At 34.6% G+C, this 23,888-nt stretch overlaps 1 protein-coding gene across 1 annotated transcript; it reads right to left on the bottom strand.

The window, feature by feature from the left end:
• Positions 1-11,002: 11,002 nt before the first annotated feature.
• LOC145248930 (uncharacterized) lies at positions 11,003-23,216 on the bottom strand. Its single transcript, XM_080110722.1, has 2 exons — positions 22,273-23,216; positions 11,003-12,073 (listed from the first exon to the last, which is right to left on the bottom strand). The coding sequence occupies exon 2, from the start codon at positions 11,971-11,973 to the stop codon at positions 11,020-11,022; it is 954 nt and encodes a 317-aa protein (XP_079966848.1). The 5' UTR covers positions 11,974-12,073; positions 22,273-23,216; the 3' UTR covers positions 11,003-11,019.
• Between the last annotated feature and the right edge of the window lie 672 nt (positions 23,217-23,888).

Consider the following 23,888-nt stretch of genomic DNA (forward strand, 5'->3'; position numbering starts at 1 on the left):
TCCCCCACTAGGTCACGAAGTCTATTCTGAACTCTGTCAAGGCAGGAGAAGGTCTTCCTAGCAGCTCTTGCACAGATGTGACAGCAATACTCCATCCTTGGACGTATGCTTGTGCATACAGATTTGGCATTGTTGACTGGCCACAAAAGGACACAAATAGAATGGAAACGGCTGACACTGTACAGAACAACATATTGAAACCAGTGTCTGCCTAGTCTGTATCTGCCCAGAGCAGCAGGACGTATGGATATCTCCGAGATTGACCATCAGCATCAGGTAACTATCTTAAGCAGCAGACAATATCTTATGAGCTCCAAATATACAAGCCTCAAAATGGTGCACAAACACCATGAAACAAGAACCAACAGAACTACGAAACTGGCCAAACATTTTGGACAAGACTGTCTTACAAATGAGACAGAATCAGAAAACAAGTCTGATACAGAAATAGCCAAAAAGAGTCGCCAAAAATACACAAAGAACTTCCATTGCAAAAAACTGGAACAATGAGCCAACCAACAGCGTGCCAAGTATTTTCTGGATGCATTCACCGAAGACTATATAAAGAAAGAAGACTCCAAAGACTGGCTAAAAAGAGGATCGCTCAACTATAATCAGGAGAGGATTATAATGGCTGCCAAGATTAATGCTTGATGACTAATAATGCTTTTAAGAAAATAAGTAATAATGACAAAAAGTGCAGGTTCTACCACACAGAAGTAGAGAGTGTGAGCTACGTGACATCCAGCTGTTAGGTTCTGCTAGGGCATGGTTACTATACAACCTGACACAATGGAGTGCGTAAATATTTCCACTGGATGATCTGTAAAAAGTTGAATATCAAATGCAGCAGCAAATCTTGGGATCATATACCAGAAATAAGACATACACCATCCATTATGACTATCCAATTCATACAACTACGTACCTAGGAAACGCAGTCAAAAAACCCGACATAGTGATATGGGACAAGAAGAAAGAAGTAAACTTAGAAGCTAGTGTTTCCAATGATGCTGGGCTAAGCAGAACTGGAAGCGAAAAGACAACGAAATATCAAGGTTTTATGCACGACATGAAAAGAAACTGGAATCTTAGGAAGATTTCTATCATTCCAGTAATTTTAGGAACAACAGGACTCATGAAAAAGAATTTCAAAAACTACCAACTACCTTGCAAATATACCCGGTGAACCAAGTGCAAGAGAGATTCAAACAATTGCATTTAAAGGGACGGTCAGAATCTTAAAAAGATCTCTCGGTTGGAATATTTGAGTTAACGGGTGAATGGTTGGCATCTGGACCAAATTAATAAGAAAATTAAAAAAAAGATGGATGGCACAAATGAAGAAAATATAGTTTAATTGAAATAACAGATGCTAAAACAAGCATCTGTAAATATGTTAAAATATGGTGGGGATAGCAAGAAAAATTTGTATTGGTTTCAGTATCCAAAATTTTCTGTTAAAAATTTTTTTAAAAAAAAATAAATCTCTGAGTCAGCGGGAGTTATTTCCCTTACATCAGTACTGTACATTATATGAACACCAGGAAAGAAGTAGCAATGTTTCTTCTATAAGAGGCTGCAGGGAAGAGGAGAGTTCATCTATTAGTTAAGTTAGAAATAGCATTTTCATTGCTAAAATGCGAAGATCAAATGGGTGTTGCTAGAAAAATGAGTGCATCATTCCACTCCTCCAGAAAGTATCTAACTCATGATGCAACCTTCTACCTGTATGGGGGTCAAATACAACCTAAGATGGAGTAATGTGGCTGGCTACATCTGAAGGGGAGAGAGCACTCTTTTTCTGTTTTAGAAATCTAGTTGGGGATATCTTCTCTTGCCATTTTCTCACAAAAGAGAGACTGCTAGTCTCTCTCTACTCTATTGTTACTTTCATGGTAGATGCTCAATTGAAATGCAATCTATGATTTCTTGTATAAAATACAATAAAAACTCATCTAGCCACAACTACTATTGTAATATTTTCTTGGCCATTTTTAACTCGTTAAATTCTCTTACTTAACACAACCATATTTGTGGCAATCAATAATGAGACACATCTCATTAATAAATTGTTTACTGTTCCTTTATTGTTTATTTATTGGTGGTAGAGTTTAATTGTTCACTCTATAAAGGGAAATGTGTCTTGTTCTTATTTACAATGCCTCCCCACGGGACAGAGTTAGACACCAGGGTCGTTTTTTTAACAAAAATAAAAATTGTCTCAGTCGTGAAGGATTTCTCCTCCACTGACAGAGAACCAGAAATTGAAGTGCAGCATCTGAAGAACAGATACTACACTTTGAGGTATTTATTTGCTCCCCCACTGAGCAAATTAGGCACAAGGCCGATTTTTAAAGTGAGGAGTGAAGGGGAAATGGGGACCAACTCCCCGGGAAGTAGAGGAGCTGGATAGTGACAATTGGTATGAAGGGTTGCCCCTACATTGACCAAGGTCTTATATGTGAGGTTTCCCCCATATATGGTCTTTGCTTGCAGTATCTGCCGGAACAGATGGTATTTATTTGCTCCCCCACCGAGCAAATTAGGCACAAGGCCAATTTTTAATGTGAGGAGTGAAGGGAGGGGGAAGGGAAAAAGGGGACCAGCTCCCGAGAGGTGGGAAATGGGAGCTGGTTAAAGGTCAGGCATGTGGGGTTGCCCCCACATCTGGTCTTTGCTAGTCATAGCTTGCAGCATCTGCCGGAACAGATGCTACACTTTGATCTTGTCCCGAGGACCAAGTTGCGTTGTGTCTTGTTACTTAATTTCTTCCATGTTCACTGTCATGCTGCGTCTGAGGTCTATAAAAGTGTTCTTACATTAGACACAACTTCTACCACATTTGGACCGAATGTGATGTTCATTATAATAAAAAAAATTAATTTTATTTCGTTTGTGTGTCTGTTCGATGAATCACCTGTGTCTGTTCTCTGCTCCTTGACTCTGGAAACAAACCTTTTTCAAAACGAATGACAGATGCAAGTTTTTTTTTTTTCTGGACAAACAAGTTTTTATTCAGCCATTGATGTTATTACATTGAACCTGCGTCGCCAATTCATTACCTTAAGGGAGGAGAGCCTCTTTATCTTGCTATGATTGCAATCTCCATGTGGCTCTTCTCACCATCTCCATGAGAAATCCGTTTGCCCATCTTCTGTCAAATCCAGAGACTGGCTTCCCAATCTGCTATCTGTCACCCAAAAACAGACTCTCGATCTCATAATTGCGTTTCACGAATGCTTCTGTGACGTTGCTGTACGACATCACCCCATGTTAACAATGCACTATTCGAACCATTTCTCTATTTTGTTCTGACACATTAGGTAAACAAACAACTTACAGCCATGTTCACAACAAACCTATTTGAACTTAAGAATTTCTAAGCTAAATCAATGTCCCAGATTCTCACTTCTATATAATGCACTGGCCACAACCGCCAGTCTGTCCACATAGGCCCATTATCTAGCACCATAAATAATTTTCCTTTCTTCCTGTGTACCTAAAACTAAACCAAATTTCCATGAACAAAGTTTCTTTCCAAGACATTCTCCTTTTTGGAACTCAATACAACAAAGATTGCTTTCCAACTGACAACAGGGTCATTTTCAAATCCAATGTAAACAAATTCTTGTTGAGCCACCCTCTTAATTAATCAAATTCTGCCTAGTACCCAATTCTCACAATCCACCTGAAAAATTCATTAACCCTTATCCTCAAGTGGCCTTTAGGTGTTAATATGTGGTGACTCATAAGTAAAGAAAAATAATATCTTATTTTAGATGCAACAAAGCAATTCAATGAGAGATTCTGACCATCATTCCAAGTTTAAAATAATATTTTCATCTGTTACGGTTAGGTTTAAAAATGGATGCAATTTACAAATATCGGTTCCTTTGTCTCGTGCAAAATTTATTGTCGCCTTCAAAATATAAGGTGTTCAGATGACATTATCAGTCAATAGTTGTCAATCGAGTTATCTCCCCTTTGCAGATATGATGGTGTGTCTAAAGCTAGATGGCCCTGGCTGTCAATTTGCATACATGGTAATCTATTATATAAAGAACAGTTATCTGTATGTTTGTATGTCCAGCTAAAAGTAAAAAAAAAAAAAATACAAAACAAAGACTCAAAAAAAAAAAAAAAAAAAAAAAAAAAAAATTATTCATTATCTAAGGATCAGCACTGGGCAACATCGGGTAGCCCTACTACTTTATATAAAAATGATACTCTTTTCATTGAAAAGTGCCGGTCACTGATCAGGGAGGAAAGAGAATGGAAATGAAATAAAGAATCATTTTGATACAATGCGTGTATCAGACTGGGATAGTTTTCAGTAGAGTTGGCGAAACATACAAAAACACGAAATCTTTTTTACTAACAAGTTGCACGTGCACAGTCTCCTCCGGTGCTACATGTGAGATGACGTCACAAATATTTTTTGTGAAGAAATGATGAATGTGAAAAGTGCGAAGGGCCAACGTTGCCTTCACATTTTCGCCAAGTTTCAGAAAAATTTAATGGATGGGGCAACAGTTATAGGTAAAAAGTGTCATTTTTTTGCAATTTTTGGGCATTTGTAACCCCCTTTTGAGCTCCTGGGAATGCAGAATCCCAGTGAAAATGGACAAACGGTGCAGTTTCACACCTTAAGATATGTATATTTGAATTCAGCACCATGGAAAACCACTATATAGACATACATATCAAGTTTTTGAGTAATATGGAAAAAAGAGCTCTAAAAAGGCATGTTTTTTAGCCCTAAAAGTCCCAGAAGGATGTGACCAGAATTTTGCGAGGGTCACCCATACTGAATCTATATCAAGGGCAATGGCCTCCACATTTTGGCCAAGTTTCAGGAAAATCTAATGGATGGATCAAACTATGGGGGTACAAAGTATCATTTTTGCCCATTTTGGGCATTTTTGACCTCTTTCGAGTCCCTGGGGACATTGAATCTCTGTGTAAATGGATAACGGTGCAGTTTCAGGCCTTAACATACAAGTATTTCAACATGTATTTTGTGAAATGAAAAAAATAAAAGGATAAAAACCTTTGAGGAAACACAAAAGTTGATTAACTTAATACAATAATAGATAAGAAACTGCTGAATTTAAAGTTATGACCGGCTTTTGTGTCTTTGGTGTGGGATGATGGAATTGCGAATGGCCAAAGTATGCTTTAAAGTCAGTAGCAGACAGATCTGGATAGACTACCTTGAATCATGATGCGGCAAATTCAGTTGGAGCCGGCTCAGCTCATCCCAGGTGAATGTCGTCACAAGTACAAGCAAGTAAGAAACTGTCACAAAGGCTGAAAAGTTATGGCCGTAAGTGGGTAATCCTGGCAGGAGTTGGACATCTTTTATTTTGATGAAAGGAGTCAAATCTGAATCGCATTTAAAAACATTTTTTTAAAAATTTTATTTATTGTGGACTATTATCCTCATCGTTTTTCGTTGTTTCGGCCAACTATTCCTCTGGCCTTTGTCAGGGCCTGTGGCGCAGTTGATAGAGACGTTGAATCTCTTTGGTTCCAGGTGAGAATTGTCTGAACATAGCGGTTTCAATCCTACCCAAAGCCGGCCAGAGATTTACTTGGCCAAAACGTAGTGAGACGATAACAACTACAGAATTCCAGTGGATGAAGTTAGGAGATTCGGAGTTCCTATCCTGTCGTGGTTACCACCTGACAAAGGCCAGAGGAATAGTTGCCCGAAACAACTAAGAAAAAGACAAGAATAATAGTCCGTGATAAATAAATTATTAAATAATACTCATCTCAATAATGAATTCCAATTAAATAATATATATTTGATTTTAATATAATTGCCAGGAGTTGGAATTGAATTTAGCTGACTTCACAGCTCTGAGATGGGAAGTCAGAGTAAGAATTAGCCAGGAGTTTTTTTTTTTTTTGGGGGGGGGGGAAGAAAAATCCGGAATGAATGAAATCCTTTTCTGATGATTCCATACCTCTGACCTTCCGTATTACAAATATCCAATTTTCATAAACACATGCTCTCATCCATGCTAGTCTCCATAAATAGAGACGAGCATGGGAGATAGAGGTGAAAGCGATTTTACTTTTCACTCTAAGTGTTTAAGTGACAGATTTACAAATATGAAGCAGCAAACGGTAGAATGATAATTTATTTAGTTCATTATGAAAGTAAAAAAAAAAAAAGTGATACAATTTAAAAAAAAAAAAATCAAGTAGAATTAACAAAATCAGTTTTGGATGTTAACATTTACATTCATGTGAAAATAAAAATAACAGAAATATTTTGTCCTCATGTGAGAGAAAGAGCAAGAATAGAAAATATTATTTTTGAATAAACTTTTTTTTTTTTTTTAATGTTGACTTTATTATTCAATGCATCATACGAGTCAAACAACATATAAAACAGAATTAAACCTTATAAAATTCATTCCATGGGTAGAACTTGTCATTGGATCGAAATATTGAAATCACTGAACATTTTATGTTTTTGCTTTAATATTTCTACATCCTTTATTCTTTTGTTATCCCCCCATTCCACATTCATTATACTTTTTAGCTTGTTAAGAATAGGGAAAAAGTTATGGCACATTGATTTAGAATAAGTGCGTTATGCCAAATTGACGGTTGTATATAATTAAATTTTGACGGTTGTATATAATTAAATTTGTGCTCGTTTTTTGCATTAAATACTAATCCCTAACTGTACATCAAACAGACACCATAATACTTAGTTTGCTCCACCTTGTCATAACAAATGTCTATAAAAAATTTCAGCCAGGTTAGCCCAGTAGTTTAAAAAAAAAAAAAGTGAAATGGACAGCCAGACTAAGGAATATATATCTAGTAGAACCCTGGGATATGGTGGCCCTAGGATACATTTTTTTTCAAGTTAGGATGTGGAATATGATGTTTTTCCGGTCCCTGGTTACAGTATTTGCCCTGCCATGCGATGTTATTTATAATGTTATTTAATTATATACATGTGCATTATATATTGTACTGTATTTTGTCACTAATTTTTTTAATGCCGTATCCCGGGGTTCTACTGTATATATAATTTTGTTCTTGGGGTTTGATACAACTATTGACCTCTTCATTTAGTTCTCATATTCCACGAGTGATTTTACTGACAAAGGGGACGACTATCTACTGGGTTGGAATCTATCCATCTAACACTTATCGTTGGTTAGGTTTTCACCTTGAAATATCTTTTTTTTTTTAGTTCCTTCATCAAGTGGCTTTATGCCTTGTCTGGTGCGATTTCCATGAAAAAAAAAAAACAAAAAAACCCAAAACATGGTGCCATCATAATATTGCTGACAGTACATCATGATTATAATTCTAATTTACTTGCTTCCCCATCAGGCAGAGTTAGTCACAAGGATGGTTTTTAATGTAGGGAAAATCAAGTTCCCAAAAAGAAACACTCTGAACTGGTACAAAAATTAAAATTGATGCAATCAAAAAGGATTTCTCCTTTATTGAAGACAGATGTCATGTCGCATCAGAACAAATACCACACTTTGCTATTAGGTAAAATAACAAAAAAATTCATTTTTTTGTTATTTCTAGAAATAAAAGCAACTTCACGACTCTGAAAGAGTATTTAGGCAACTGATGAGTCAGCAAAAGTACCACAGTTGACACAATGCTGAATACATGATGGAAGAGAATTCATGGGTTATTAATTATAGAATGAAGGAAATTGGTTATACAGAGGAAATAATGGAGTTAATTGTTGTTCTTTTGCTTCACTTACTGTAGCCACAAAGAGAAAGAAGAAAAGATCAACATCTCTGCAGCTACTACTGTCAACACTGCTCAGAGACTTTCTTATTCATGGCATATCAACACTTTTTGGATTATTTAATGCTGAATCCAGTAATTTTTACAAAATTTTTTTTATGTTTCAAATTCTTTATACCTTAAAATATTTATTCATCATGTTTGGTTTGGTTGTTTTACAGCATATCAACCATTTTCGGGTTCAATCATTTTGGTAAAAGCTTTTATGCTTCAAGTTTTTTATATCTTCAAATATTTATTCATTGTGTTTAGTTTGTTTGTTTTGTAGAGAAAAATTGTTTTTAGCTTTGCAGAACATTGAGTTTTGCACAGGGAAAGGAAAAACAAAAGCAACAACATCAATGCTTTTTTTTTTTTTACACAGGCATCACATTATCAAGACCAAGAGGCCACTCAAGGATAAGGGTTAAAGAGTGTACAGTAGAAATTGGACAATATAGTAATCATTAGTAATGCTTGGTGCATTTTGGGTTTGGAAGCCATTATCTTCAGACTGGCCTGATCTGACAGCATCAGTAAGAATGGAGACACAAACATAAATGCACATACAATGCCAACAACATTGCTTTCTACAAAAACCTTCATCCGACGATGATGACTAGTTTTCAGTCCTAAGCATAGCAAATTAGAAAATGACACATTTGAGAGTATCCTCTATCTCTACAAAGCCATCATTAACCCATACATGTGAGTATTGTTAGCACATCTGTATTGCTGCACTTACCATTGGTCTTTCATTCTTAGACAGGGTCAAAAAAGAGTCCCAAATCTAACTTTTATTCCATCACTGCAATGTTGCATCTGTTTTAAAAGTACTTTAATGACATGTGCTCTAATGAACTCTTAGTACTTGTGCCCCCCCTCCCCCAAGCAGCAAAATACCACTCCCGCACTTTTGAGGTCCCTAGATAGATGAAAAACTTCTACTCTAATAGTTTCTTCACTTGGACTGTTAGACTTTGGAATTCCCTCCATGTTTCCTGCTTCTGACTGCAATGTGAACAGACATCACACTAACTCCCTAGAGTCACCTGTTAGACACGATCCCAAGTAGTAACCCTTTATGTTCCAAGTGATAATATACCTTGTTGGGTGGGATGAGGGGGGGGGGTGAAGAAAAAAAAAAAAAAAAACAAAAACAAAGTAAACAAACTAAAGAAAACACTAGCCGAGAGCGTCCTCAAAATATCTTACTATTTTATTTTGTTGGATTATTGTCACACTGTAGGATTTGTTTGTAAAATAGCATTGCTTCAAACAAAACTTTCAGACGATTTTGGTTGTAAAGCGGATTTGTTTCTTTGGTTGTTTTATGTCACAGAAAATCAACTCTTTTTGGGTTATTCGAATGCTGAATCCAGTAATCTTAGGAAAAACTTTTATGCTTCAAAATGTTTATATCAATAACATCAATGTTTGATGCATTTTAGGTCAAGAAAGGTTTTGAAGCCGAAGCATTATTAACACTAGCAACAGCATTTACGACTTTGTTGGATTATAATCATGACGCAAACTTCTCATAACCATGTTGATGCAGTTAAAGCCTTACATTGCGAGTGAAACAGTCGCATTTGCAAGTGATTTTTCAAAGTGGCGCCTAGAAATAATGAAATGCTTATCTTTTGGCGATTGTGTTTCTTTCACTGACAATCTTCCGAAGCTCAGTACTGAGTGAAAAATATCTTTTCAACTTTTTATTTTTTTAATAAAACAAAAAGTTAAATTATTTAAACAAGAAAAGTTTAAAAGAATAATATACTTTTTTTTTTTTTTTTTTTTTAAATATCTGAAGAAATTAGAATGTTTATACCTTCAAGTATCAACATAAAATTTGTTGTATATTTAGAATTACAATTATTAAAAAAAAAAAACAGAAAAATCTTTGATGTACATACTTGTTACAAAATGAAAATCTCATATTCTAAAAATCATGTGGGTTTGGCCAGTAACTTTTCTATTTAGCTCGTAAAAAAAATATTTAGTTGTCAAAGGTCAACTATAGATAAATTTGTCCATAGGGCCCTGCTTGAATTTTTTTTACGGATTTCCTCTTGTCAGATCAATAAAGTCCAACATTAATAAAGAATGCAGAGACTGAGTTGGCAATGAAATATTGACATTCTAAAAGGTTCTCTATAGATAATGATTAAAATTACATTTTTAACATTATGATTCAAGTTCTTAATTTTACAGTTATTTAAAGAAGAAAAAAGCAATCATGCAGTATAATTAACAGCAGAGACATCGAAAAAAAACAAAAAAAAACAACTTTTACCAAATGCAAGAAAACTTAATTATCTACCAACCTGGATAGGTTTAAATTTCTGAAACTTTTTTTTTATTGTAAGATTTACTTGCCATTTCAACCAGTATAAATGCAATATGGCTACCATCATGTTTTCAGTTTCTGTATTATAGTTAACAGCAAAGAAATAAAAATTTTTTAAATATTATAATTACCGCTACTAAATGTTTTAAAAGTTTATTCTCTATTGATTTTGAACTTACTGAAATTGTTTTAAAGTCTTGGTGCTTGCACATTATAATTGAGTACAAAAAACCCTTCATTTTAAGTAAAAATATTATTTAATTATGTGTCATGTTGAAATTAGTTAAAATTCCAAAGAATGATAAAGTAGAAAAATAATTATAAGAAAAAAAAAAAATGATTGAATAATAGTTTTATCCATTTCTTTTATTGCAGTCAATATGACAACTGATTTAGTTCCCTTGTTTTCACACACCTTTTGCTATTTCAAATTAGAAAACGGTGGTTCAAGAATTAACAATGTGTTTGCAAAAAGCAGTTTAAGCATATCTTCTACTCAATCAGTTTTTTTACAATTTTTTACTAATTTTAACATTACAAATTATCATGTGATAGTGTTTTTACTTAAAATGCAATATCTCAAAGATTATGGGCCCATGTGCCTAGCTGTTCCCATTTTTAAGGCATATGAGGATCAAAAACAAATTCTGAAATAAAAAATAAATTACAAAAAGTTTCTGAATTTTAAAACTGTGCAGATCTGTAGAAAATCAAATTTTCTTGCATTTGGTAAAATTTATTTGCATATATATATATATATATATATATATTTTAAATTTCCTGGTTGCATGATTGTTACAAAAAAATAATGCAAATATTTTCGTTTAACTCTTACAACGTATGATGCACAAATAAAGACGGACATTTTAGTACATTTTTATTTATTCGTCAAAGGTTTTTGAATTTCTACTTTCCTTATTAATGTAAAAATTGTCTCCGGTTTCGTATGATTTTTGAAAACCAAGACCCATACCCACTTGTCCTGCGAGTTTCATATTCAAAGCAGACGTGTATTGCTCCTCGAGTTTTGTGTTCATATCAGATTCGTCTTTTCTGCTCATTGCATTTACTACGTTCAAACCCGATGTCGGCTTACGGCTAAATAATCCCGATTTCCCAGATGATGGACTCTCCTTCTTCTTACCCCCAAGAAGCCGAAAGAACTTTTCTTGACGGTCAGTACTGCCCAAAGAAGCACCTGACCACTGTCCCATATTGCCAGTAGGTGTCTTCTCACTCACTTCCGGATCTTTCCTGGAAGACTCGCGAGAACTACTATGACTGTTTTTCGGTGAGCAGTCATCTTTGTATCGTTTTTCCCTATCCTTCTTTGAGCGATGCTTATGTCGGGTTTCTCCGCCCTCAGATGAATTGGACGAATACCGTCGTTCTTTCTTCTTCTTCTTTTTTGATGAATATCTTTCCGTGTCTTTTGAACCGGATTCTTCCGCGCTTGATCCATAATCGGACCCCTTTCGAGACTTCCTGTGTTTATTACCATCTCTATCCTCCTCTTCCTCCTCACTTTCTCTTCTCCGCCTCTTTTTCTTCTTCTTTTTTGCTCGCTCCTCATTGTCATCCTCTGCGGAGGAGGCGTCATCTCTCTTATGGCCAGACTCAGGAGTTCGCTCTTTTTCTCGCTTCTTCTTCTTCTTTTTGGATTTTTTTATCGTGTTGTGTTCATCGCTACCAGAATGGTCGTCTTTGTTTCGCTCTTTCTCATGCCGATGCCGTTTCTTCTCTTTCCTTTTGTGATGCCGTTCTTCAGATGAAGATCTTCTTTCATGATCTTCATCTTTAGTCCGTCGTTTCTTAACAGATGAATCCAGATCCATTTTTTGTTTTATTTAAATTGTTTCAATATTTGCCGTCTGATCTTGTCCAAGAAATTTTCTGATAGAGAATTTAAACAATCCACCAATTATCTGAATGAACCTGAAATTGATAAAAAAGTACATAAAATTAGGTACTGATTTTCTTTTGTAATACATTTAAAATTAAAAACAAAACAAAACTTGTTTCTGCATTTTTTGAGATGAGGATTGATAATTTGGATTATTTACATTATACAGATTACTGTTCTCATCTTGAGTTTGTTCAACAACGTTTCACCCAATGTAACCTACGACCTTCTTCAAGTGTATCTTTTCAAACTTTGGAATCTTTCTGTTAAACTCAGGAATTTGCATAGAATTTTGAACAGAACTTTTTATTTAATCCTTGGAGGCAGCATGCTCTTGCTCCATCAGCCATGACCAAATTTTAATTCGCAATTGCATTCTTTGTATCCCTTGCACAGAGGATTGAGCCTTCAACCTTTAGAAGAGTGTTAATTACAATCGAATGTTATTTAGTCTTTTATCCGGTTTATTATTATTATTGCGGTTTGACACAATACACTTAAAGAAGGTCAGAGGTTACATCGGCCAAAACGTTACACGAATCATACTCAATACTTTTTTGGACTTAGTTTACTTTTAGCACTCCAATTATGTTAACAGTTGAAAGGAATGATTTTAGCATAACACTATATATGTCACTTAAACGAAAATACAAGCATATATTTTTAAACTACATTACTCTCAAAATATTTTTCCATAAAAATGTTAATATTTACTTTAAAAAATTAGATAAGAGCTTTTAGCTTGACAAAGTTGATTCAGATATTATTATTTAAACTGGAATTCATTATTGAGATGAGTATTATTTATTAATTTATTTATTGCGGACTATTATCCTCATCATTCTTAGTTTTTATTTCATGATGTTTCGGTCAACTATTCCTCTGGCCTTCGTCAGGTGGTAACCGCGACAGGATAGGAACTCCAAATCTCCTAACTGCATTCTCAGCAATTACTGCCATCCATAGTTGTTGTCATCTCACTACGTTTTAATTGTCTGAAGATAGCAGTTTCAATCCTACTCAAAGCCGACCAGAAGCTTACTTGGCCAAAACGTCCACGGAAAAGCCTAAATTTTGGCACTTAAATTCTAATACCTTTTGAACTACTGATGATATTTGCATAATTCAAACGGTTTTAAGCATCTTTTACATAGCTATTTTCATGCAAGTTGATAAAATAATTATCTAAAAAATAACAATCGTCTTGTAATGCTAATTCATGTTTTGGATGATGTAACCTCTGACTTTTCTTAAGATGCATTTTTTTTTTTTAATTTCAAGAAAGACAATGTCTGAAGCCTTAGAAAATGACTTCCAGTTTATCGTAGAATGGAGACATAAACTTACTCAGATGTAAAAACAAGCAGCGATTGGAGGTATACCAATGCTATGTAAGGGTCTGGGTGTGAGAAATTAATTCCAAATTATTAAGTGCTAGTAATTTAAATTTATTACTGAATATAATTCTTACAAGAAATATAATAATAACATGAGGTTTTAGTTAGAATTCAATATGGGTGTTAGCATTCAACACTATCTTTTCAAGATGCCTGGGAACCGCATCAACTGATTTCACAAGCAACTGTTCTTTTTTTTACTCATGAGTTAACACTTATTAAAGCTAAAACCCACTCAAAGATTAGGGTTAATGAGATGGATAGAGTGACAGATTAATAGTGATGAGGGGGGATTTAAAATATCCACATATAACCAACTCAAAAGAGCAGTTGACTCAGAAAACAGCATTTTTTCCCCATCATCAAATATTTTGTTCATGGAATGTAAAAACGAAAAGAAAATAGTAAAAGGGAAGTTTCATCATTCTCGTTCTACTGTTATAATCGTATCCATTTTTTGTACGAATTATATTTCATTAATCGGAAAATAACTCCCTATATGTGAAATATGTATATATATATTTCACATATAGGGAGTTATTTTCCAATTACTCTGTAGTTGAGTAATTGACGTTTCATTTGTATATGTTAGAGTTTGAAAAGGTAGCTGACCACATTCATTGTATCGTAAGTTAACTGAAGTAGTTCGTTGAGCCACAGCACTGCTGGGACTATGTACACTCATGTTGTTATCAAACCTCAAACAATGAAGTTTTTCACAAGCCATCGATCCGATTGAACCAAATTGCTATTTCACATCGGAAGGTTGTATGCAACAATGAAGATCATTTGGCGATCTTCTTTCTGAGCATCGTTCATATATAGCGGACATAAAAAGAAAAGAAAAATGTTCCCTTAAATATAAATATTTGTTTACTATTTTATAAGAGTAAATGTTTTTGTTTTTTTTATAGCCAGAGTTTGTTTTTGTGTTTTTGCTTCTTGTTCTTAATATAAGAATCCCAGAAAATTGTGAAAACCAATCTAATTTCATTTTTTTGCACATTTGTTAGTCTGTCCACAAAAATAAAACAAAACAAAAAAAATTCAGAGTTCATTTTTGCCAAAAAGAAACTTGATGCCCTAATTTTTATCGTTGGATATTGAGACTTAGATTTTTTTAACAAATGAGTCACCAATTATCAAAGCCTGAAAGCCACTCAAGGATAAGGGTTAATTAATGTAAGTTGGACATGTAATAATGGTGTAGATTGGATAGAATTGGAATTAACTCAACAAGAACTTGTTTACATTGGACTTGAAGGGAACAGGAAAGAAGCTTTGTTCATGGAATCTGCATTTAGATTTAAGCACAGATAGAGAGTGGTGAAAATTACTGATAGTGGTTGTAACTAGTCAAGTGCTTTTTTTTTTTGACGAAAGGTTTGCAAGGCGGGGGGACCATAGATTGGAGCTCAGATGAGCACTTGCCATGAAAATAACTATAGAGTAGAGACAGATTCACAACGTATATTCTGTGGGAAAAAGGTTGCAGGGAAGAGAAAAGGGCATCACCTACTAGGTTTCAAAGCTGGTTTTAAACAATGTCAAAGCAGTATGGTGCTCTGAGCAGCCCCATGCACAGATGTGGCAATAGTGTTTCATTTTATTATTTATGTGCCATGATTGCTTGAATATAGAATCAATGATTGTGCTTAGTTGTCCAGTGTCACAAGTTGCTCAAATGATGTGCTTAAATATCACACGAATAAAGAATCAGCAGGAGCCAGCTGTGCCTTGTCGTACAGCTGTCGTGCCTTAATTTATCGCACATGAATAGTAAAGCACATTTCATTAGTATGGACATGTGGAATGCAAGAGCCATAGCACAAGATTTGAAAGAGGCTGACCTAAATTGTCTTGGAAAGAACTGTTGCAAAAAGAAGCTCTGCAGTCGGCCCTCTTGGAGGTGTTGGTTGAGATCTATCATGCATGCAGCTACCTGGACAACTCACCAGTGTGAATGACATCCCTTAACTTGTACATTAATAAAATAAACTGATTTTCAGATTTATTATAATACACTTACTAAAGAAAGGCCTGTTCAATTCGGAGATGGGTGTTCAGTTGGATATAGAAGTTAAATGAAGATTCCCTTGAAGTTAACTTATTTTCTTAAGATTTTTTCCTCACTCTCTAAAATGCATGTAACTTTAAATAAAGGAATTTAAACATCAACCATTTTAATAAGATCTCAGAAAATAAATTAAAAAATTATACAAAATGAGAATTGCTTATAAATACAAGAAAATAAATTAAAATATTAAAAATAAAATAAATAATAGAGTATCAGCACAATGCATGCGTGATACTGTTTCATTTTTTTAAAAAGGCACGCCAAAATCAGTTTCCAGTTTAAATGAATAGATGTGCAATACGCGCCTCTAATCAAAGGAAAATTTCCCACCTTTCCCTACATATAGCATTTATGGAAACTCAAGTTTCTGTGGTTGAATCCCCTTTGCAGGAAGCTTGAATTAATTCCCAGTTGAGGAATCTAATGAAGGCAGTACCATTTCGGTTTAATTCTTATCATGAACTATATTGAACTTTTCAACTTTGTGGCGATATGTATAATTGCTACCATACTTTGGGGTAATTGCACCAACTAGTTAAAAGTGCTCCTTTGGCAACCATGCATATAAAAAGCACTTTCTTTTTAGTTGGCGCGATTACCCCAAAATATGGTATTCTACTAAATTGCCTCAGTAAAGGTAGATTACTCAGAATGCCACTAACAACTATGAAGCACGCAGAAACACATCGTTTCTGCAACACTGACTGAATCAAGAGATGCTTCAAGGTGGGTGTTCTAGCTTTGTAAATTTTGTCTTCAAAAGTCTTATCTCTGTGAAATTAATTCTTCACATAAGTAAATTTTGGCAGGAATGACATTTTTCTATAGATTTTTACAGAAATGATTTTTGTTTCTGCATGCAAGATTGTTTTTCTGCCTATCTCATTAATTCGGAATCATTAAAAAAACAGGCTGCACGTGTGTGGTCCCCCTCTGGTGCTGCATGTGAGATGACGCCACAAAAAATAGTGAAGAAATGATGAATGTGAGAAGTATGAAGGGCCAACGTTGCCTTCACATTTTCGCCAAGTTTCAGAAAAATCTAATGCATGGGGCAAAAAAAAGTGTCATTTTTTGCAATTTTTGAGCTCCCCGTGAAAATGGACAAACGGTGCAATTTCACGCTTTAACACATGTATATTTGAATTCAGTATCATGGAAAACCACTATATAGACATAAATATTAAGTTTTTGAGTAATATGAAAAAAGAGCTCCAAAGAGGCATATATTTTAGCCCTAAAAGTCCCAGAGGGACGCTAACCAGAATATTAGCGGGGTCACCCATACTGAATTTATATTAAGAACAATGGCCTCCACATTTTGACCAAGTTTCAGGAAAATCTAATGGATGGATCAAATGCTATAGGGCAAAAAAAAAGTAATTTTTGCCCACTGAATGGGGCATTTTTTACCTCTTTTAAACCCCTGGGGATGCCAAATCTTAGTGTAAATGGAAAACTGTGCAGTTTCAGGCCTTAACATGTATATTTGAGTTGACCACCGTGAAAAACCACTATATAGTCATACATATCAAGTTTTTGTTGAGAAATATGAAAAAATAGCCACAAAATGAGGCGTTTTTAGCACAAAAGGTCCGCAGGGACGCGAACCAGAATTTTGCCAGGTTCACCAATACTGGATTTATTAAGAACATTGGGCTCCATATTTTGGCCAAGTTTCAGAAAAATCTAATGGATGGATCAAAAGTTAAGGGGCAAAACGTGTCATTTTTGGCCATTTTGGGTATTTTTTTTATAACCCTTTTGAGACCCTGGGGACGCAACGGGAATTTTCGGGAAAATTTTTTTTTTTTACTGTGCACATTAAATACAATTCGTGGCAAAATTTCAGGAAAAACTAATGGACGCCACTGAAAACATAGGTCCCTCTCCGATAAATTGGGGGACCAATATATATATATATATATATATATATATATATATATACATATATATAAAAGCTTTGTTCAATGCTTGAATATTTAAAGGATAAATGGTGTTGAAAAAAGATTAAAATCTAGAAAAGGAGATATTGAACAAATTCAACATCTAAAATAACTAATAAAACTATTTAAAAAATAATCTTCAAGTTTGAGAAGGTTGTTTGATGTTTAAAACTTTGCCTTTATAGAAAAGAAAAACATTTGAATTACTTTTATTTAAAAATTAATATTTGAAATTGTCGCTCTTAAATTCATAAAAGAAAAAATATAAATATTTTAAATTATGTCATTAATGGAGTTTCTAAACAATTAAAATTAAAATTGTTATGATGCATTTCTGATAATTTGCATTGGTTTGTACTTGATAATCAGAGGTTGAATTTTTATATTATATAACCAATTGATATTGGCTTCTAGGTTAAGATTTAGTTCAAAATGGTTCTTTCTAGAAAAAACCCCAAGAGGATGCTGGAATCAAAGAGACTGTCACAAAAATAAACTAAGCTGATGTGTCTCAATCGGCAATAAGTGCTTATATTCAAAGATGGCAATCAGACTGAAGGTGTGGTAGACCACATATTGACTAAATGTATGGTTAACGAGCGTGTTGCAATCTGTCAGGAAAAGTTGGCATTCGCCGGGGCGTACAAGAGAATATTGCTAAGTTCGATGAGCAAGTTTCAAACTGGGAAATAAGAGAACAGCACGTTAAAAAATCTCCAACGGTGATTTTGGAAGTCGAATGCCTTGTTCTTGGGGAAAAATCCTTCTTGAACAAATTTGAATTCAGAACTTTTTTTCTGAAATGTTTTGGATTTCTTTTTTAGAAAAAACCAGCTGACAAATTATTTGTATTAAAATCCAAGCTGGGTGAGAAAACCTTCAAACTTATCTCAAAGTTTGAACATTAACTTTGAAAAGGCTTTGAATGTCCTCTGCGACAAATTCTTGAATCCTGGTGATATAAGAGACAGAATATTTGAAGTAATCCTTCATTGCACCAACCCCTTTGCAAACTTAGACCAATTGAGAATTTATATTGAACACAGCAAAGTTAATTTGATAGAGTTCAAAATAGAGATGTCCTTTTCTCTTCTCTGCAACTTCTTTCTCACAGAAGAGATGTTGCGAGTTTGTTTTATCGTTATTTTCATGGCAAGTGCTCGACTGAGCTTCAATCCAAGAAACACTCGTCAAGCTGTACACATTATCAATAATTCCCCCCACTCTTTATCTGTACCTAAACCTAAAGTAGATCCCATGAACAAAGCTTCTTTCTTAGAACTGCACGCCTGTGGAACTCTCTTCCGTTTTCTTGCTTTCCAGCTGACTATAATATGGCGGTCCTCAAGTCCAACGTAAACAAGTTCTTGATGAGCCGAATTTCCATAACTAACGATTACTATATTGTCTAATTGACTACTGTGCACTCTTTAATCCTTATCCTTCAGTGGCCTCTGGGCCTTGGTAAGTGGTGATGCCTATGTAAAAAAAAAAAATTGACCGAACTAGACTGTTTCTTCAATGGAGATTTTTTTTCAAAGGTTCATTTTCAGAGCAGTTAATTGCTCACGTGATATTTAAAAGGATTCTTGCAGAGATTAGAAAGGGAATTAATGTCCCAAAGCAGGAAGAAATATTCTTAACTCAGAACTGTAGTAGAGAATGTGCAAGAAATTGTCGAATACAATATGGCTGCACCTTGCCCAAAAGAGCAAGAAAATCATGCATCAAAATTATTTGCCATTTCTTCTGATAAATGTCAAGGTGGGGGACAAGAAGGCTTTTAGGAAATCCTTAAAACAAAGGAAAGAAATTCTCTCAAATAAAAACACCCTTTCTGTAAATAATAAATCCGGTAAACTGTGCAATAAAATTGAACATAGAGCGAAGAATTGCTCTATGTTCAAATCTTTCAGTTCAAGACTTAAATGAGCAGGAGAGCTTGATTTAACTAAAAACTGCTTGGGTTTGCACAAAGAGGCGAATTGCCCAAGGATAAGGGGATTTCCCTACTCATGCAATTCTTGTGGAACTTGGATTTAATTTCGACAGCCTCGCAACACCCTCTTCCCTTATTTTGCCCTTTAGTCCTCACATTCCAGGAGCGATGATTCTGACAAAGAGGAAAGAATTACTGTTTTTTAAATGGAAATCAACACATCTAACACATACCATTGGCATTGAGTAGTATATTTTTAGCTCTTTACATGAAGTGGTTTTATGCCTTGTCTGGAGCGATTTTCATAAAAAAAATGTTGATTTCTATGTTACTCTTAGTTATTATTGCTTGTAGTAAGGATTGAATCTTACAAAGTGGAATGAGAAGATTGTCGCCCTAGGAAAGACGACACGATTCCGTTTGATGAAAACCAGTTTTTTTTGCTGAAGACTATCTACTAGTTGGCCAGTTCTGTACCAATCCCTAGAGTGATCTATCATGTCTGAAAGTGATATAATGTTCAAAGAGCAAGATCAGAGATGCGCCGCTGTACAACTCATGCTCTCTACCGATCCAAGTTATGGCAGCAGGATTAATGCCAGCACCCTCAAAATGCAAATCCGGACGGTTCAACCCTTGAGGGCACAGCTCAACAGAGTTTCCCACCACGATTACGGTCTTTGGTGTGGTTTCAAGTGAGGGTCACATTATGCCACCTCACATCTTTGAAGTCATCTTAAAAGTCGACAACAAAATATACTATGACGTGCTGAAGAGCATGGTGATTCCCTGGTGCAATCAGGAGGCTGCTGGTAAACTCTGGGTGTGGCAACAAGACTTGGGCTGGCCCACAAGTCCAAAGAGAGCCAGGCTTGGCTTCAGAAGGAGTGTTAAGACTTTGTACCTTTCTCTTACTAGCTCTCCCCTCTCCTCCCTCGATCTGAACCCGCTGGACTACTTTGTTTGATCATATGTCAAGAACATCACCACCATGACCTCTCACAACACCAAAGCCAGCCTGATCACTGCCATCTGCCGAGTATTCGCTAAGCTCCGCTAGCGCCTGTGAAAAAGGCATGCTCCCAGTTTCGGACCCGTACAAGACGATGATTGAGGCCGAAGGTGGCTACATTGAATAGATGTCAGCTCTACTACATAATCAAGTTACCTGAATTGATTTTTTTTAAATAAAAGTTTAAAAATAAAGCTGTAGTGTTGTTTTTTAGGACGACAATTTAATCGTTCCACCGTGTATTTTCAAGTAAAATTCAAGTTTTACTTTATTAAATTGTTAAATGAAAGTATAGAATAGTTACCAAATACCCTATCCTCTTCATGTTAAGAATGGGTTTCTAAATAATAACATTATATTTCAGCATAGACCCATAATAAGCATCACTCGTCATCTTAAATAAAAAAAAAGTTAAACGAAAAAAAAAGGGGGTGGGGTTGTATTACTAAACACAAATTCGAAAAAGTTGTCAAAAAACAAATATATAACCAATAAATGTTATCAAAGGCAAGATAAGTTACTTTTCTACCAAACTGGATAAGTTTTTAGTATTTTTATTTAATGTAACATGTTTATTCAGTTCAAAAAACATAAAACATACAATGTTTACCGATGTATTTGAAAATTGTAAATGGCGGGGCGGGGCACACGGTAAGTTTGGGAAAATGAGTTAAAACTAAAAAATACACAAAATACTGTTAAAAACCTACCGAATATATGTCAGCCTATGTTTTGTTACGGTATCTAACAGTATTTATTTTAGTTTTAACTAATTCTCCAAAACTTACCGTGTTCACCAGAGTGCCCCGCAACCCGCACTGCCCCCCCCCCGTTGCCCCGCCATTTGCAAATATATCAGTAAACATTGTTTGTTTTTTTTTTAGCTGAATAAATATGTTACATTAAATAAAAACACTAAAAACTTATCCAGTTAGGTAGAAAAGTAACTGATCTTGCCTATCAAAACATTTATTTGTTATATATTTGATTTTTGACAACTTTTTCGAATCTATGTGTATAGTAATACAAACCCACATTGGACTTGAAGGTTACATATTGTAATCGGCTGGGAAGTAGGCCAGTGGAACAATGTTCCACAGGCAGGCAGTTTTAGGAAAGAAGCTTTGTTCATGGAATCTGCGTTTAGATTTAGGCACATATGAGAAATTGTTGATAGGGATTGTAGCTAGTCAAGTGTTTTTTGTGAAAGTTTAGAAAGGGGAGGGGGGGCAGCCTCGCGATGCCGGCAGTCTTGTTCTAACATACCAACTTGAACTAGGCAGGCAGTGTTTCGAATTAAATAGATGCTTTAAAATACGTGGGGGATTTAGTAGAGAAGACAACAAACGAAAAAAAAAAGGTAAAGAATTAAAATATATAACAAATACATGTTACCAAAGGCAAGATAAGTTATTCTTCTATTTACCTGGATAAGTTTTGTGTTTTAACGTATTTTAAAGTTTTTATTCGGTTCGAAAAAACAAGCAGTGCCGAGTTGGTAAGTTAAACCAACAATCATGGCTTGTTTTTATGAACAGAATAAAAGCTTTAAAATAAAACACACAAAACTTATAAGGTAGGTAGAAGAGTAACTTATCTGGATTTTAGTAACATTTATTATGTATTTGAATTTTTTACCTCCCCCTTTTTTTTTTATTTTTCGTTTGTTGGAGTCTCTGCTAAATCTCCCAGGTTTGTTTTCTTCTTTCTTAAAAATTGTATTTAAATCCTTGCAATAAATTTCAACTCCGAAATGTTAAGGAAAATTTACCGTTTTATTTATTTATTTTTAAAAATCTATTAACATGGACATATCTTTAAAATGTTAGCAAAGAAATGAATAAAGTCGAATTGACTTACCTGATGCAGATAAATTGCTAAAATTTCAGAAATCATCACTCAAAAACGATGGCTCTGCGCCGCGGATTTAAAAAGCTGAAGTTCTTAAACACGTGGAGTAAATCAAAACGAAAACCTTGTTAATCTCAAAAAATATTTAGATGTAAACTGTTAGAGTAACGCCACGTTTCTCTTCAAACAACAACAAAAAAAATAGTGTATCATTAATGAAGAAAAAATATTAAATCAAAATGCTGTGAAAAGATTTAAATTGAAAGCCTGTTTTTCTCCTTTTAACACCGTTGTTAACGAAACGAAACCGTAATGATTCCGGTTTGACTTTTCGACTGTAGGTTGTATCAAAAACACGGCGCTGATTGCTGAAAACTGTCAATGCTTTTTATTACACTTCTAAAGAATGAGAACCCGTGGATAATCTTTCATCAGTCCCGGAAATGGCAGTTTACTATTTGAAAGCTACTTTTTCTCTTCCTTTTTGTTTTTAGATTTTTTTTTCAACTTTTTTTTTTTTTCGAACTCTAAATTAAAACCCAATGTTTAGGTTTAGTGTCTAATTTTTTTGTTTTTCTGTTTTTAACTCAAAACAGGTTCTATAAGAATTGATATCTTTACAAGAATTCATTTCAATTCAAACATTTTTCGGTACTTGAAAATATCGAAAAAAAAAGTTATATTGTTCGTATCCGTTATGGAATGAAGTTCTCTGGAAAAAAAATCACTTAATTTGATCAAGTAGTTTTTTTTTTTTTTTTTTTACAATTTGTTATGATACCGATCAAAAGGTAGCCATATTTCAATTTTTAAGATGGAAAGCTATTATTTAAGATGGGGAGGAGAATATCGGCGCTTTAGACTAAGTTATCTTCCAGTGGCGTGTTCTAAAAATCCAAACATGGCTACCTTCAGCTTGCTGTCATAAAAACGTGTTTTTCCTGCTGTAAAACAAAAAAAAAAAAAAAAAAAAAAACTACTCGATCAAATTAAGTGAATTTTTTTTTTAAATTACCGTTCAAAACGGATACGTACAATATAACATTTTTTCAATATTTTAATTTTTTAATGTCTTGATTAAACTGTACAAGTACCCATTTTTCTTTATTTACTAACCTCCGCATGAAGACAAATTTAGATACAAGGTTGGTTTTCAATGAAAGAAAAATCCATCTTCCCAATTGGGACACACTGGGGTACTTCACGAAGAACGTGGATCCTGTGTAAACTGTTTTGTATTTATCTTTTCATTTTTTAATGACTGCTCTCTGAAAGCACATGCTTAAAAGGTTTTCATTGATTTATTTAATCATGGTCGATACCGAATGCTATATATATTATTTAATTGGAATTTTATATTGAAATATATATACCATTCGGTACGGACCCGACCATGAAAGATCAGATAATAAAATAAATGTGGATTTATGAAACCGAAAAATCCAACCTTGATTACCTTTCTGGGCCCGTGGTGCTGTGGCTAGAGATGTTCAATCTCTACAGTTCCAGGTGAGCATTGTTTGAAGATAGCAGTTTCAATCCTACCCAAAGCCGGCCAGAGGCTTACTTGGCAAAAAACGTGGTGAGACGACAACAACTATGGACGGCAGTAATTGCTGAGGATG

Source organism: Euprymna scolopes, chromosome 27 (genome assembly GCF_053919585.1).
Source record: "Euprymna scolopes isolate OS-2025 chromosome 27, ASM5391958v1, whole genome shotgun sequence".
Taxonomy (NCBI): Eukaryota; Metazoa; Mollusca; class Cephalopoda; order Sepiida; family Sepiolidae; genus Euprymna; species Euprymna scolopes.